The 12,639-nt window shown below is 53.9% G+C and overlaps 1 protein-coding gene across 1 annotated transcript; it reads right to left on the reverse strand.

Annotated features, from left to right (window-relative positions):
- Window positions 1–5,768: 5,768 nt before the first annotated feature.
- On the reverse strand, window positions 5,769–12,639 carry LOC134432599 (serine/threonine-protein kinase PAK 3-like). The gene is made up of 13 exons (XM_063181475.1): window positions 12,561–12,639; window positions 11,578–11,615; window positions 11,013–11,139; window positions 10,942–10,953; window positions 9,908–10,042; window positions 9,159–9,222; window positions 8,477–8,525; window positions 8,055–8,167; window positions 7,679–7,796; window positions 6,818–6,917; window positions 6,350–6,546; window positions 6,115–6,252; window positions 5,769–5,870 (listed from the first exon to the last, which is right to left on the reverse strand). Exons 1-13 carry the CDS (start codon window positions 12,637–12,639, stop codon window positions 5,769–5,771), a joined length of 1,272 nt encoding a protein of 423 aa, XP_063037545.1.

Below are 12,639 nucleotides of genomic sequence, written 5' to 3' on the forward strand. Positions count from 1 at the left end.
GGCCTTGGGAAGGTGCTGCCAGCCACGGCCAGGCCTCTCCAGCTGAGGCAGTTCCCATGTCCCCTTCTCAAAGGCACCTTCGGGAGAAGCCCAAAGGCTACTTGGATCCAGCCCCTCCCGACCACCTCCATGCTCCACCTGTTCAGCTTTTCTGCAAGACACTGGCAACAAGGTATCGATGGGGCTGCCAAGATCCACAAAGAGATCAGAGCAGGGCCCCAGAGCCTTGCTGCTTTCCTCCTCCTGTCTTTTCCTGGGCCGGAATGAAATCAGCCCGGAGTTGGCACGCAACAGTCTGCTCAGAAGCCCGCAGCGTGTCCCTTCTCTGATCTGTTTCACGGATTTCCCTTCTCTATGGCAGCCTTTAGGGAGCGGCCCTTGGGAGCCCCTTTCCAGTCCTGCCCAGACCCACCCGCCCTTTTACACTGCAGGGCTGCCGAGGATTCTCCTCTCCAAACTCTGCTCTGACCGGCTGGAAGTGAAGCACAGCCTGAAGCTAATTAGTCCACGGAGAGAGCAGGTCCCTTCCAGGGGCCAGTGTCTCCCAGGTACCCTGCAAGGCTGTCAACTGCGAATTTGGGCCGCGCTGTCCTCTGACCACTGGCAGCCTGCACTGACAACGGGCACAAGGGGCTGACTCCTGCACTGAGAGTCACTGAATGCTGCCTCCTGTCTGATCCCAAGAGACACTATGGCACCCTCTCAGCATCCCAGCTTAAATGTCAAACTTCAGAACCCATTGGCCAGGGCTCCCCGGCTTGCCTGAAGCCGCACTACGTCACAGCAGGCACACGGCCGCCAGCATCTTCAGCCACGAGCAACAAGAGCTGCTCCAAAATGGGTAGCCTGGCCCTGCACCAAAGGCAGTGCCAAGCTCAGCTGTCACTTACTGGCTCTGCAAGTTCCGGCTGTGAAGGGACAGCGGCTGAAGGCTTCATCTTCCTTTGCTCCTCTTCATCCTCTTCCTCAATGACAGAGGCAGCCAGAGGAGCTGCTGACCCTGCTGTTGTGCCCTGCAGGCAGACAGAAGTGAGAGAGATGGGCAAAAGCCAGTGCCCTAGGAGCTGCTTTGTATTGAGCTGGGAAAGGACCCAGAAGAAGGGCAAATCATAGACTTTGATACAAGTGGGCCTCTGAGTCACGCAAACCCGAGGAAGCTGGCTGAACGAGCTGCTACTCCATCTTGCTGTGCATTTGAGCTTCCCTGCTGCCTAGAAGCAGCAAGATGCCTTGGAGCTGTCCCATTTGCCTTTCATCTCTTGAAAGGCTTTTCACTGGAAAATCAGCAAACAGCCAGTGCTCCCTTTGCTACTGCTGATGCCACCGGGCAGCTGGCCTTTTCATTCAGCCTCCCACGCCGGCACTCCACACTCGGCTGCTACAGGCCAAGCTGGCAGAATTGCTGCACAATTCTCACACGCCAGCAACGTCACAGCTTCCTTTGCCACTCACCAAAGGACAGGCTTGTCTCCATCCACGTGTCAGGTGACCTGCAGCCAGCAAAGCAAAAGGAACCAGAGGCCCTTAGAAAAGTGCCTGTGCTGGCCACTCCCACAACACAAGGCAGTCCCAACACAGAGCATTTCCCTTTCCCAACAGGAAAGGAGCAACAGCTCTTTCCCACAGCAAGCAAGAGAACAAGATGGACGCGAGAGGAGCCTCTGTCTACATTTGGGCCTCTTTTGCCAAGAGAGAAATAGGAAGACGGTGCTGGAAATGCCCTCTGCTCTTCAAAACTTTGAGCTTCTCTTGTGCCTAACAGCTCAAGCTACATTTCCCTCTTGCCTTTCCTGCATTTTCCATATACATTCTTTTAAATTGCATGCCCTAATTCCCATCCCTTGGCTGAAGATGATAGCCCAGCAAAGCTTCCACAAAGGGTCCCTTCCCTGTGGCAGCTCCCTGCTGAAGCAGCCCAGGAACAGCTGCTGGGCTCAGCAGCAAACCCTCCCTGCACTGGAGTTTGTGCTGCATCGCCAAGGCAATCGCAGTCTTGGCACAGCAGCAAAGGCTCAAGTCATGCAGCCAAGGCCTCTGAGGGGCAGAATATGGAGCAAAAGGTGCTTTCCTTCACTCCTGGAGAGAAGCACTGAGTTGGTAGAAGTACTTCTGAGGATCTGCCCTCAGAGTCTGCAATTTGCAGCTTGTCTTGCTTGAAGCAGCAAGCTGAGGAAATAAATGACAGACTCCGCTGCGGCGCACTCTCCCGGGGAGGGAAGGCAACCGCTGCAGGTTGCATGGCAAATCCTCTGCACGCGCCACCCAGTACAGATGCCCCCTTTGTAGCTGATGCTGCTGGCAGGACATTGACCAAAGCGGTGGCACCTTCATGGCCATTTTGTTCCCAAAGAAACTGGGCCACTGGTGCGGCATAAAGAGCAGAGCCAAGCAAAAGTCGGGCGATGCCAGCCCCAGGAGAAACCTTTACTTACGAGTCAGCTGGGTCAGGTAGTAGCCAGAATAGACAACAGAAAAGACGGTGCAAACGGCGGCACAGACTTGCCCGATCATTTTGGCAGCGCTGTGCGCGTTTGCACGCTGAGTGCCACCCAAGGGAAAGCCAAGACTCCTCTCGGGGTGCAGGCCGTCTGCTGAGAGCTCCTTGAGCACAAGGATCCTCCTGCAGGGAGCCAGCGGAAGAGCTGCTCTGGACGACCAGGCCTGGCGCGCACCGGGACAACGCTGTGCTGACAGCACTGTGACGTGGCACCTCTGGCTTGACCTCACAATGGCAGCTGCTCTGTGGCTTTCTTGTGCCCAGCAAGACAACCTTCTGTACAGCTGATGCAAAAGAAAAGCCTGGGAAATTCTCCTCACTCACAAAGGCAGGGCTCAAGGCATGCCAGGGGAACTCAGAGAATGCGCCAATCCAAGCGGCATCCAAGCAATGCAAGCAAACATGACTCTTGGTCCCAAAAGCTTTGACTGAAAGCAAGTCTGCTTCTTCTAGGTGGCTGGTTTGGAAAAGCCTAACTTCTTCAGTGACATTTAGATGGCAAACGAAGCAAAGATAATAAATTTCCAGGACTGTTGCAGGCTGCAGTTGCTCCTTGAGCACGCGGGTGCATGCTGACCTATGGAGGGGCTTGACAGCTGGCCTGCAAGCAAAGCCGAGTTCACGGAAGAAATAGCAGTTGATGGTTTTTGAGTGTATCCATAGCAAGGAAGAAGACAAGGCCGTCAGCATGGAAACCCATTAGAAGAGATACAGGAAAATTTGCGTATGCTAGACTAGGTGCCGAAGTAGATGTGCATACGTGCCTTATAAATTTCTGTAAAACTTTGGCCAGTTATATTGGCGTTAATTGCTTTGCACCAATGGATAGAAGAAGTTATTGTGACGTAGTTAGTGACTTGAGATCACGCTTTGTTAAGAGTGTATAAGCTGGAGAACATGCAGAATAAAACAAACAAACCTTTGTCTTCTTGGACCCTGATCACGTGTGTATGCCACGTCCGGCCTAACGGTGACGCTTGCCCCATCTCTGGGTCAAGAAACAAGTCTTGTCTGACTGGTACCTTTTCAACAAGCTGAGAAAGAAATTAGTAGCTGGACATGCAGATTTCTGAAGAGAGGAAAGAAAAGTGTTGACAAGAATAAACCTAAGTTTTAAATGCCTGAAGCACTCAAAAATAACATGTTTTGGGATAGTGTACCATATGTTAGACAGAGTTAAAACAAACCACAACTCATTAGTATCTGGACTTCATTGCCCACTCTGCTTAGAAATGTTGCTTGAAGGCACTTGGTGTCAAGGATCCAGTTCCTGTAGATCACTGTCGACGTAGATCAAAATCCTACCAACCCATGAGTGTCAAAACCAGCAAGAGTGAGACTTTTGTCCTTGGCAGTAGCTTCCAGGTGCTCCTGGAAGTCACCAGGCCTTGACACAAAGATGTGTATTCAATGGAGGGAGAGAAGCATCATGCTTAGCTCTAAATGTGACCTTTGCTAGCAGATCATACTAGCGGGCAATAAATTACATTTGTTCTGCTCTTAGCCAGAGCCAAGATGGGAATCAAAGTCTAGATGACAGGAGAAGATCACAGGAGCCTCAGCTTTTCCAGAAGAGGAAAAATACAAAGGATAGTAAATTTGCCTTGGGTTTACAGGCTATTTTTGCAGATGGATAGACAAGGGATGAAGCTTCAAAGATGAGAGCAAAGGAAAATCAACAGATATGCTGAAAGTGAGTGAAGAGGAAGGAGACCTCAAATTACCTGAAAAGCTGCACAGAAAGCTTCTCTACTTTTTGCACTTGCCTCAAGTTTTAATCGGCAAAATCTAGGAGTATTTCCAACTTATTTTTATTAATTCTAGAAGAAAGACAATCAAAACGGTGTACTTCTGCTTACAGTATCAAGTAAGGCACAGGAAGCCATTAGAGTAAGAAAAATTGTGTTCAGACGGCTGAGGCAGCCTTAGGGGTAGGAGGAATGGGGAGGCGTGGAAATCAGGCCTGTGGGCAACATTCAAGGAGCATCCAGTCCCTGAGCAGTCCCTCACAGTGGGTATGCCAGCAGATGGAGGCGAAATGGAGCCACAGCTCGGTGGGAAAAGGGCCGGGGTGGAGAGCCGTGCTCAGCAGGGGCTCCTGCATCAAATTGCTCAATGACAGGTGTGCTATGCTGTGTGCATGTTTCCAACACCTGGCAACAGCAGGCTGGCCCAGATGTGGGAAAAGGCCAAGGAGGCAGCAGAGTGGGAATGGGGCTCTGCAGGTGGCCCTGGTGGTTGCACACCCCTGTGGGGGATGAGGCTGGCCCAGAGGGTCCCTGGGGGTCTGGGGTGAAAAGTGGTAAAAAGAGAAGCAGGGAGGAAATGCCAGATGCCGCTGTGAGAATGCCATTCCATCCCACATAGTGACATAGTGAGAGGAGGGTGGCAACAAAATGGTGATTGCTGCTGATCAGCCTGACATCTGATCAAGACAAGAGGCCCAGAAAGGACTGCACATCTGCCTCCTAGTGTTGTCCTGAATGGCAGCTCATTACCTGGTGTTCATTACCTGTAGGTCTCTCAGCTTCCCACAGGCATGCCACACTTCAGGTAAGCAAAGCTGCTTACCTCACTTTGTTCTTTGGGCCTCTGAAATGGACTGTCCACTTAGCTACAGCCCGGCAAGGAAGGCAGCCTTACAACACTCTGGTATTTTCGACTTTTATTGACACTCGGGCTGAAACAAAGTATCCCCTCGCTGCTTCTTCATCTTCATCATTCTGTCCTGCAGGTGGCCTGCTCAGGCTGACAGCTTGGAGCGCCTGCAGGCTCCAGTTCTGCTGCAGCCCAGCTTTTCCTCTCACTGCTTAATTCTTATTATGACAATTCTTTCATTTCTACTTCAAAGCTTCCCTAAATTAACAACACTCTATCCTAAGATAAACAATCCTCTACTATCCAAGATGTCTATGTTCCATAGTCCTTAAATGTTGATCCCTGTATTTCCTAATTTTTTAAAATTTTCACCTTTTGCAGAAAGAAAAACAACAGAGCTTTCAATTGAACCTAACAACATATCTAACCTAACCTAACCTAAGCTAAGCTAAGCTAACCTAACCTAACCTAACCTAATCTAATCCAACCTATGCTAACCTAACTCAACCTAACTAACAGCTAACCTAACAGCTCAACTGAGCAAATATCTACACTATCATGTTTCCTAGCTACGGCACAGCTCCTCTTCAAACTCGGGGGATGGCTGAAGCTCTGCCTAAAGATGACACATCCCCTTTTCCCTCCTCTTGGCTGGCGGGGCATCAGGGCCTCCTCAGGCGCAGGTGTCTCCTCTCCAGTCTTCCTGCACTCGCTTGGCTGAGATGATCAGAGCAGCCAGGCTGGAGGCAGGATCACCTGAGGTCACGAAGGGATGCTGCCCAGAGGAAAAAGAACAAAGAAAGGAACACTTACTTTCCAGGATCACATCCTTGCGGGCTCAAGCAGGATTCCCTGGCTACCAGCAAGACACACAAAGAGCACCGAGGGCAGCATGTCCCCCTGCGCCTTCCTGTCCTGGCAGCTTTCTGTGCCACGTGGCCCACACTCCTCCTCCTCCTCATCCCTTCATGCAGGTGTCCTCAGCTGCCAGGGCTTTTTGCCCCTTTGCTTTTTCTTACCTGTAGGAGCTCCTGGGCAGACCAGCGCCTGTCCTCATCTGCCTGCAGGCAGCAGCGGAGGAAGTCGCGCAGGAGAGCCGAGTGGTGCCTGGGGTTCTGCAGTTTTGGGGGCCCGTTCCTTTCTAGCAGTTCAAAAACCTACAGCACATGGATGCAAGAGGACACTCCACCTGCTCCTTTGCTAGCCACACACAGCTCTCTCCACACAGAGCCCTCTTGCTAAGCTGCACCTTACCCGGAGACGGGCTTCCCGCTGGTAAGGAGCTTCCCCTTCCACCATTTCCAGCCCCATGATCCCCAGGGACCAGATGTCCACTTTGGGGCCGTAGGCTTCTCCTCTCACCACCTCCGGTGCCATCCAGCTGGGAGTGCCGACGCTGGAGCTGCGCTTGCTGTGCTCAGGGCTGAGCTGAGCACAGAGGCCAAAGTCACCTGAGGACAAAAGCAAAGCCTGTCAAAGCCAGCTACCACTGGCAAAGTGGCCAAAGCCATTGCCCTGACCAGGCCATGCTGAATCTAACTGAAAAAGGAGCTGAGCTCTCCTTCCACGTGCCTGGAGCCAGGCAAATAAGGCATCGGCCGCTTCAAAAACACCCTGACGATTCACGCACTGGCCAAGCCGCGCTTCTGCCCCAGTGGCCGTCACCAAAATGCAAGCGCACGGCATATGCTGGACATGCTGCCGCCCAGCAGGGATACCCACCCAACTTGACGGATCCGTCCGTGCCCACCAGGACGTTGCAACTTTTGATGTCTCTGTGGATGACTTGGCGGGAATGAAGGAAATGCAGTCCTTGCAGGCACTGAGAGAGGAAAAGGAGGGAGGGAAAGTTAACGTGCAGGATCTGATTTCATCCCACCCGCAAGGAAAGAGCTCAACGGGATTGGCGGCTTTCTCAGGGAATTGTGAGCGAGGGCGAAACATCACGCTGCTGTCACCATGAAGAGCTTGCTGCTTCAACACTCTTGGAAGTTTTTTCTAGATTTCCAAGCAAAGGCATCCGGGCTCCCAAAAGTTCCACCGGCCTTGGGTAGGAAGCGCGCCACCTTTGGCTGGGAGGCGGCAGGGCCAAGAATTTTGGGGAAGCCTAGTGGCAGCAGAAGAGGAAGCTGCTGGTGACAGCAGCACCTTCGACCTTTGAATGCATCGCCATCCAGGCTGCAATGCTATCCTTTGAAGCTGAGGACAGCTCTTTGCCCTTAGCTTGAAATTCTGCCAGCCGCATGCTGCCTTCCAGTGGCAAGCAATGTAGGACAGACAGACAGGCTCCAGGCAAACATTCCTAGGCAAAGCTAAGAGGAAGAAAGAGAAATTGAGCCAGTGAGCGAGCACCAAGGCCAGAGGACAGACAGGATGGAAGAGTGCAAGAACAGAGCCTGAGGAGTGCGAGGGCACAGGCAGGCAGTACACTTCCCATGCTCTTTCGTCTCCTGTGTGGTGTGACAGCAGCAGCAGCAGCAGCAGCAAAAGAAAGGTGAGAGCAAGAAATCTCGGCTCTCCTTAAGCTCCAGCTGACAAGCAGCATCCGGGCAGTCTTGGGCAAGCACAAGCGGCATCCCTCACCTCCTGACAGACAGCGCCTATCTGTCCTTCCTCCAGGTACACTGCCCTCAGCACATCAAACAAGGTGCCGCCGTCCATGAACTCCATGGCCAGCCAGAGCTCCGCATCCACCAGGTAGCTGAAAGAAGAAAACCACGGCATGGAGAAACAGAATGGGCACAGCCTCCGTCACCCCAGGGCCTGAGACAGGTTTTTGCAGCTGCTCTCCAAGCTACGTGTGCCACAAGAGACTATTGAACACCAGCTCCACCTCCTCCCACGCTCTGGAGACCAGCAGAGAAATCATCCCCAGCTCTGTTCTCTGCCAGCGACCAAAGGGCATCGTCTCTTTGCGCTTGTACCAGCTAAAGCTACATTGACACCAGAATATGCCAACCTGTCTAAGTAGGTAACGATATTGGGACTCCTGTTGTCCCTCATGGCCAGGATTTCATTGGCAGCCAGCTCCTCGGACATCTCCTCCTCGAGTGACATGATCTTGATTGCCACCTGCAATGACATTGGCCACCGGTACCTTGAGAAGACGCACCCTGCTCGAGATCACAAGGAGCACGGAGCGAGTGCTGCTGCAATGAGGCAGCACGCTGGGCCAAAGTGCCTTGTCACTAGACAGCAGAGCTTAGCAGAAGCACCAAAAGCCATCCCAAATGCATTCTGCCCCCTGAGCCTAGACTGTATTTCAGAGGAACAGCCTCTGCTGCAGACATGGAGCTGCCACCCAAACCTCCAAGCACAGCTCACAGCAGCGGGCAAAGCGCTCCAGAGCTGCAAAATGGCATGGGGCTGTTGGCACTTTACCTGTTGTCCACTGCTGGTGTCAAGGGCTTTATAAACAGCTCCAAACCCTCTAGAAAGACAAAAGCAGCAGAAAGAGACCTTTATCCCTTTGGCAGTGAAAGCAAGCCCAGGCAGCAGATCTCCCCCGGCTGCCTGGACGCCTTCCTTAGAAACAATGCCTGGCTGCAGCATCTCTTCGGCCAACAGCACGTCAACCCGGGAGCCCTCTGCCATGCGGGGCAGGCTGTCCAAGGGAACACTAAGGTGCAGCATGAAGACCAAGGGCCGCTGGAAATCTCCAAGGCGCACACCCTGCCAGGTCATTTCAGAACTTTAGGGGAACTCTCTCCTTGTGCGGGTGTGCATGCATGTGTGTGTCAAAAAAGGGAGAACAATTTGAGTCACAAGACTGTCCTGGACAATCTGATCTTTCTTGCATGGCAAGGGGCTCTTTCAGGCCACAAAGCTGCAGGGCCAGGGGTTTTCCCAGCTCCTGCTCCTCACTGCTGCAAGCAAGACACTGCCAGCATCAACTTGTCTTTAATGAGGCCTTTGCATTGCTCTGACCGAGCAGTCCAGGCAGGCGACACGAGGTCAAGCCAGAGCCTGACCATGTTCGGAGCTTGCCTGACTTCACGCTTGATATTGCACCAGCCAAAGACCTGGCCCACACTTTTGTAAAATGAGCTGACGTCACGCTTACCCTCGCCCGAGTTCCTCAAATGCCGTGTATTTGCCTGTAGGCCGGCCCGGACTCACGATGCTCCCTGAAAGACAAAAGCAGTGCAGGGCGCTCACTCGCACACAGAGACGCCGCTGCCCAGAGCGTCCCAAAGGCAGCCCCACTGCCTGCAGCTCTGGGCCCTTTGCGGTCCCTCAGCTTCCAGCTGCTGAGACCAGCAAGTGGGAGGGCCATCTTCTCCACCTTTCATCAGGTGGCCTTTCCAAGAAGGCCTTGATTTCTTTCAAGAGCAGCATCCCACGCGATAAGCCAAAATGATGAGCCCTTAAGAAGGGGGCCCTAAGAGGTAACCAAGGGCCTTTGCAGCCTCCGCAGTCACACCCACCATCACTGGCAGGTCCACTGCCAGGGGCACAAAGTGTCTGGGCTGGAGGAGGAGTAAGAACCAGAGCCAGAAAACAGCTGGGGCCAGACAGCTCCCTGGGCAATAGTCACTTGCTAGGTGCCAGCCTTCTGCTCAAGCAGAAACAATCTCTGCTTTTGTCTTTGGCCCAGAAGGCAGCCCAGGCAGGGCCAAGCCAGGCCCAGCCGCCCTCACAGGCAGCAGGGACTCCCTGAGCGCTGCCGCGCTGCCTCAGAGCACAACAACACCTTCTGCAGAGAGGCCTAAGTGCCTCTGAGACCGAGGGGCAGCATCTGGCGCAGCCTACACCCAGACACGCGCGCAACAGATTGCTCTGGCAGACAAGAAATGCCCCGGAGGGACGTACTCAGTGTCTTCAGGCCCTGCTCCTCCTTCATCTCAGGCTGCTGGGCTGCGCTGCTGCAGGAAGTGCCGGCAGCGGGGCTTGAGCTGGCTGCTGCAGGCCATGCTGGTCCAGCGACACCAGGTTGAATGGCAGAGCCTGTCTTGCGCTGGGACAAGAAAGGATTGCCCGTCAGAAGGGTGGCTGGCACACATGCCCCCCCGAAGCGCACAGCAAAAGCAAGGCCTTGGGAAGGTGCTGCCAGCCACGGCCAGGCCTCTCCAGCTGAGGCAGTTCCCATGTCCCCTTCTCAAAGGCACCTTCGGGAGAAGCCCAAAGGCTACTTGGATCCAGCCCCTCCCGACCACCTCCATGCTCCACCTGTTCAGCTTTTCTGCAAGACACTGGCAACAAGGTATCGATGGGGCTGCCAAGATCCACAAAGAGATCAGAGCAGGGCCCCAGAGCCTTGCTTCTTTCCTCCTCCTGTCTTTTCCTGGGCCGGAATGAAATCAGCCCGGAGTTGGCACGCAACAGTCTGCTCAGAAGCCCGCAGCGTGTCCCTTCTCTCATCTGTTTCACGGATTGCCCTTCTCTATGGCAGCCTTTAGGGAGCGGCCCTTGGGAGCCGCCTTCCAGCCCTGCCCAGACCCACCCGCCCTTTTACACTGCAGGGCTGCCGAGGATTCTCCTCTCCAAACTCTGCTCTGACCGGCTGGAAGTGAAGCACAGCCTGAAGCTAATTAGTCCACGGAGAGAGCAGGTCCCTTCCAGGGGCCAGTGTCTCCCAGGTACCCTGCAAGGCTGTCAACTGCAAATTTGGGCCGCGCTGTCCGCTGACCACTGGCAGCCTGCACTGACAAAGGGGACAAGGGGCTGACTCCTGCACTGAGAGTCACTGAATGCTGCCTCCTGTCTGATCCCAAGAGACACTCTGGCGCCCTCTCAGCATCCCAGCTTAAATGTCAAACTTCAGAACCCATTGGCCAGGGCTCCCCGGCTTGCCTGAAGCCGCACTACGTCACAGCAGGCACACGGCCGCCAGCATCTTCAGCCACGAGCAACAAGAGCTGCTCCAAAATTGGTAGCCTGGCCCTGCACCAAAGGCAGTGCCAAGCTCAGCTGTCACTTACTGGCTCTGCAAGTTCCGGCTGTGAAGGGACAGCGGCTGAAGGCTTCATCTTCCTTTGCTCCTCTTCATCCTCTTCCTCAATGACAGAGGCAGCCAGAGGAGCTGCTGACCCTGCTGTTGTGCCCTGCAGGCAGACAGAAGTGAGAGAGATGGGCAAAAGCCAGTGCCCTAGGAGCTGCTTTCTATTGAGCTGGGAAAGGACCCAGAAGAAGGGCAAATCATAGACTTTGATACAAGTGGGCCTCTGAGTCACGCAAACCCGAGGAAGCTGGCTGAACGAGCTGCTACTCCATCTTGCTGTGCATTTGAGCTTCCCTGCTGCCTAGAAGCAGCAAGATGCCTTGGAGCTGTCCCATTTGCCTTTCATCTCTTGAAAGGCTTTTCACTGGAAAATCAGCAAACAGCCAGTGCTCCCTTTGCTACTGCTGATGCCACCGGGCAGCCTGCCTTTCCTTCAGCCTCCCACGCCGGCACTCCACACTCGGCTGCAACAGGCCAAGCTGGCAGAATTGCTGCACAATTCTCACACGCCAGCAACGTCACAGCTTCCTTTGCCACTCACCAAAGGACAGGCTTGTCTCCATCCGCGTGTCAGGTGACCTGCAGCCAGCAAAGCAAAAGGAACCAGAGGCCCTTAGAAAAGTGCCTGTGCTGGCCACTCCCACAACACAAGGCAGTCCCAACACAGAGCATTTCCCTTTCCCAGCATGCCTCCAGGAGCAACAGCTCTTTCCCACAGCAAGCAAGAGAACAAGATGGACGCGAGAGGAGCCTCTGTCTACAGTTGGGCCTCTTTTGCCAAGAGAGAAATAGGAAGACGGTGCTGGAAATGCCCGCTGCTCTTCAAAACTTTGAGCTTCTCTTGTGCCTAACAGCTCAAGCTACATTTCCCTCTTGCCTTTCCTGCATTTTCCATATACATTCTTTCAAATTGCATGCCCTAATTCCCATCCCTTGGCTGAAGATGATAGCCCAGCAAAGCTTCCACAAAGGGTCCCTTCCCTGTGGCAGCTCCCTGCTGAAGCAGCCCAGGAACAGCTGCTGGGCTCAGCAGCAAACCCTCCCTGCACTGGAGTTTGTGCTGCATCGCCAAGGCAATTGCAGTCTTGGCACAGCATCAAAGGCTCAAGTCATGCAGCCAAGGCCTCTGAGGGGCAGAATATGGAGCAAAAGGTGCTTTCCTTCACTCCTGGAGAGAAGCACTGAGTTGGTAGAAGTACTTCTGAGGATCTGCCCTCAGAGTCTGCAATTTGCAGCTTGTCTTGCTTGAAGCAGCAAGCTGAGGAAATAAATGACAGACTCCGCTGCGGCGCACTCTCCCGGGGAGGGAAGGCAACCGCTGCAGGTTGCATGGCAAATACTCTGCACGCGCCACCCAGTACAGATGCCTCCTTTGTAGCTGATGCTGCTGGCAGGACATTGACCAAAGCGGTGGCACCTTCATGGCCATTTTGTTCCCAAAGAAACTGGGCCACTGGTGCGGCATAAAGAGCAGAGCCAAGCAAAAGTCGGGCGATGCCAGCCCCAGGAGAAACCTTTACTTACGAGTCAGCTGGGTCAGGTAGTAGCCAGAATAGACAACAGAAAAGACGGTGCAAACGGCGGCACAGACTTGCCCGATCAT

Source organism: Melospiza melodia, chromosome Z, assembly GCF_035770615.1.
Source record: "Melospiza melodia melodia isolate bMelMel2 chromosome Z, bMelMel2.pri, whole genome shotgun sequence".
Taxonomy (NCBI): Eukaryota; Metazoa; Chordata; class Aves; order Passeriformes; family Passerellidae; genus Melospiza; species Melospiza melodia.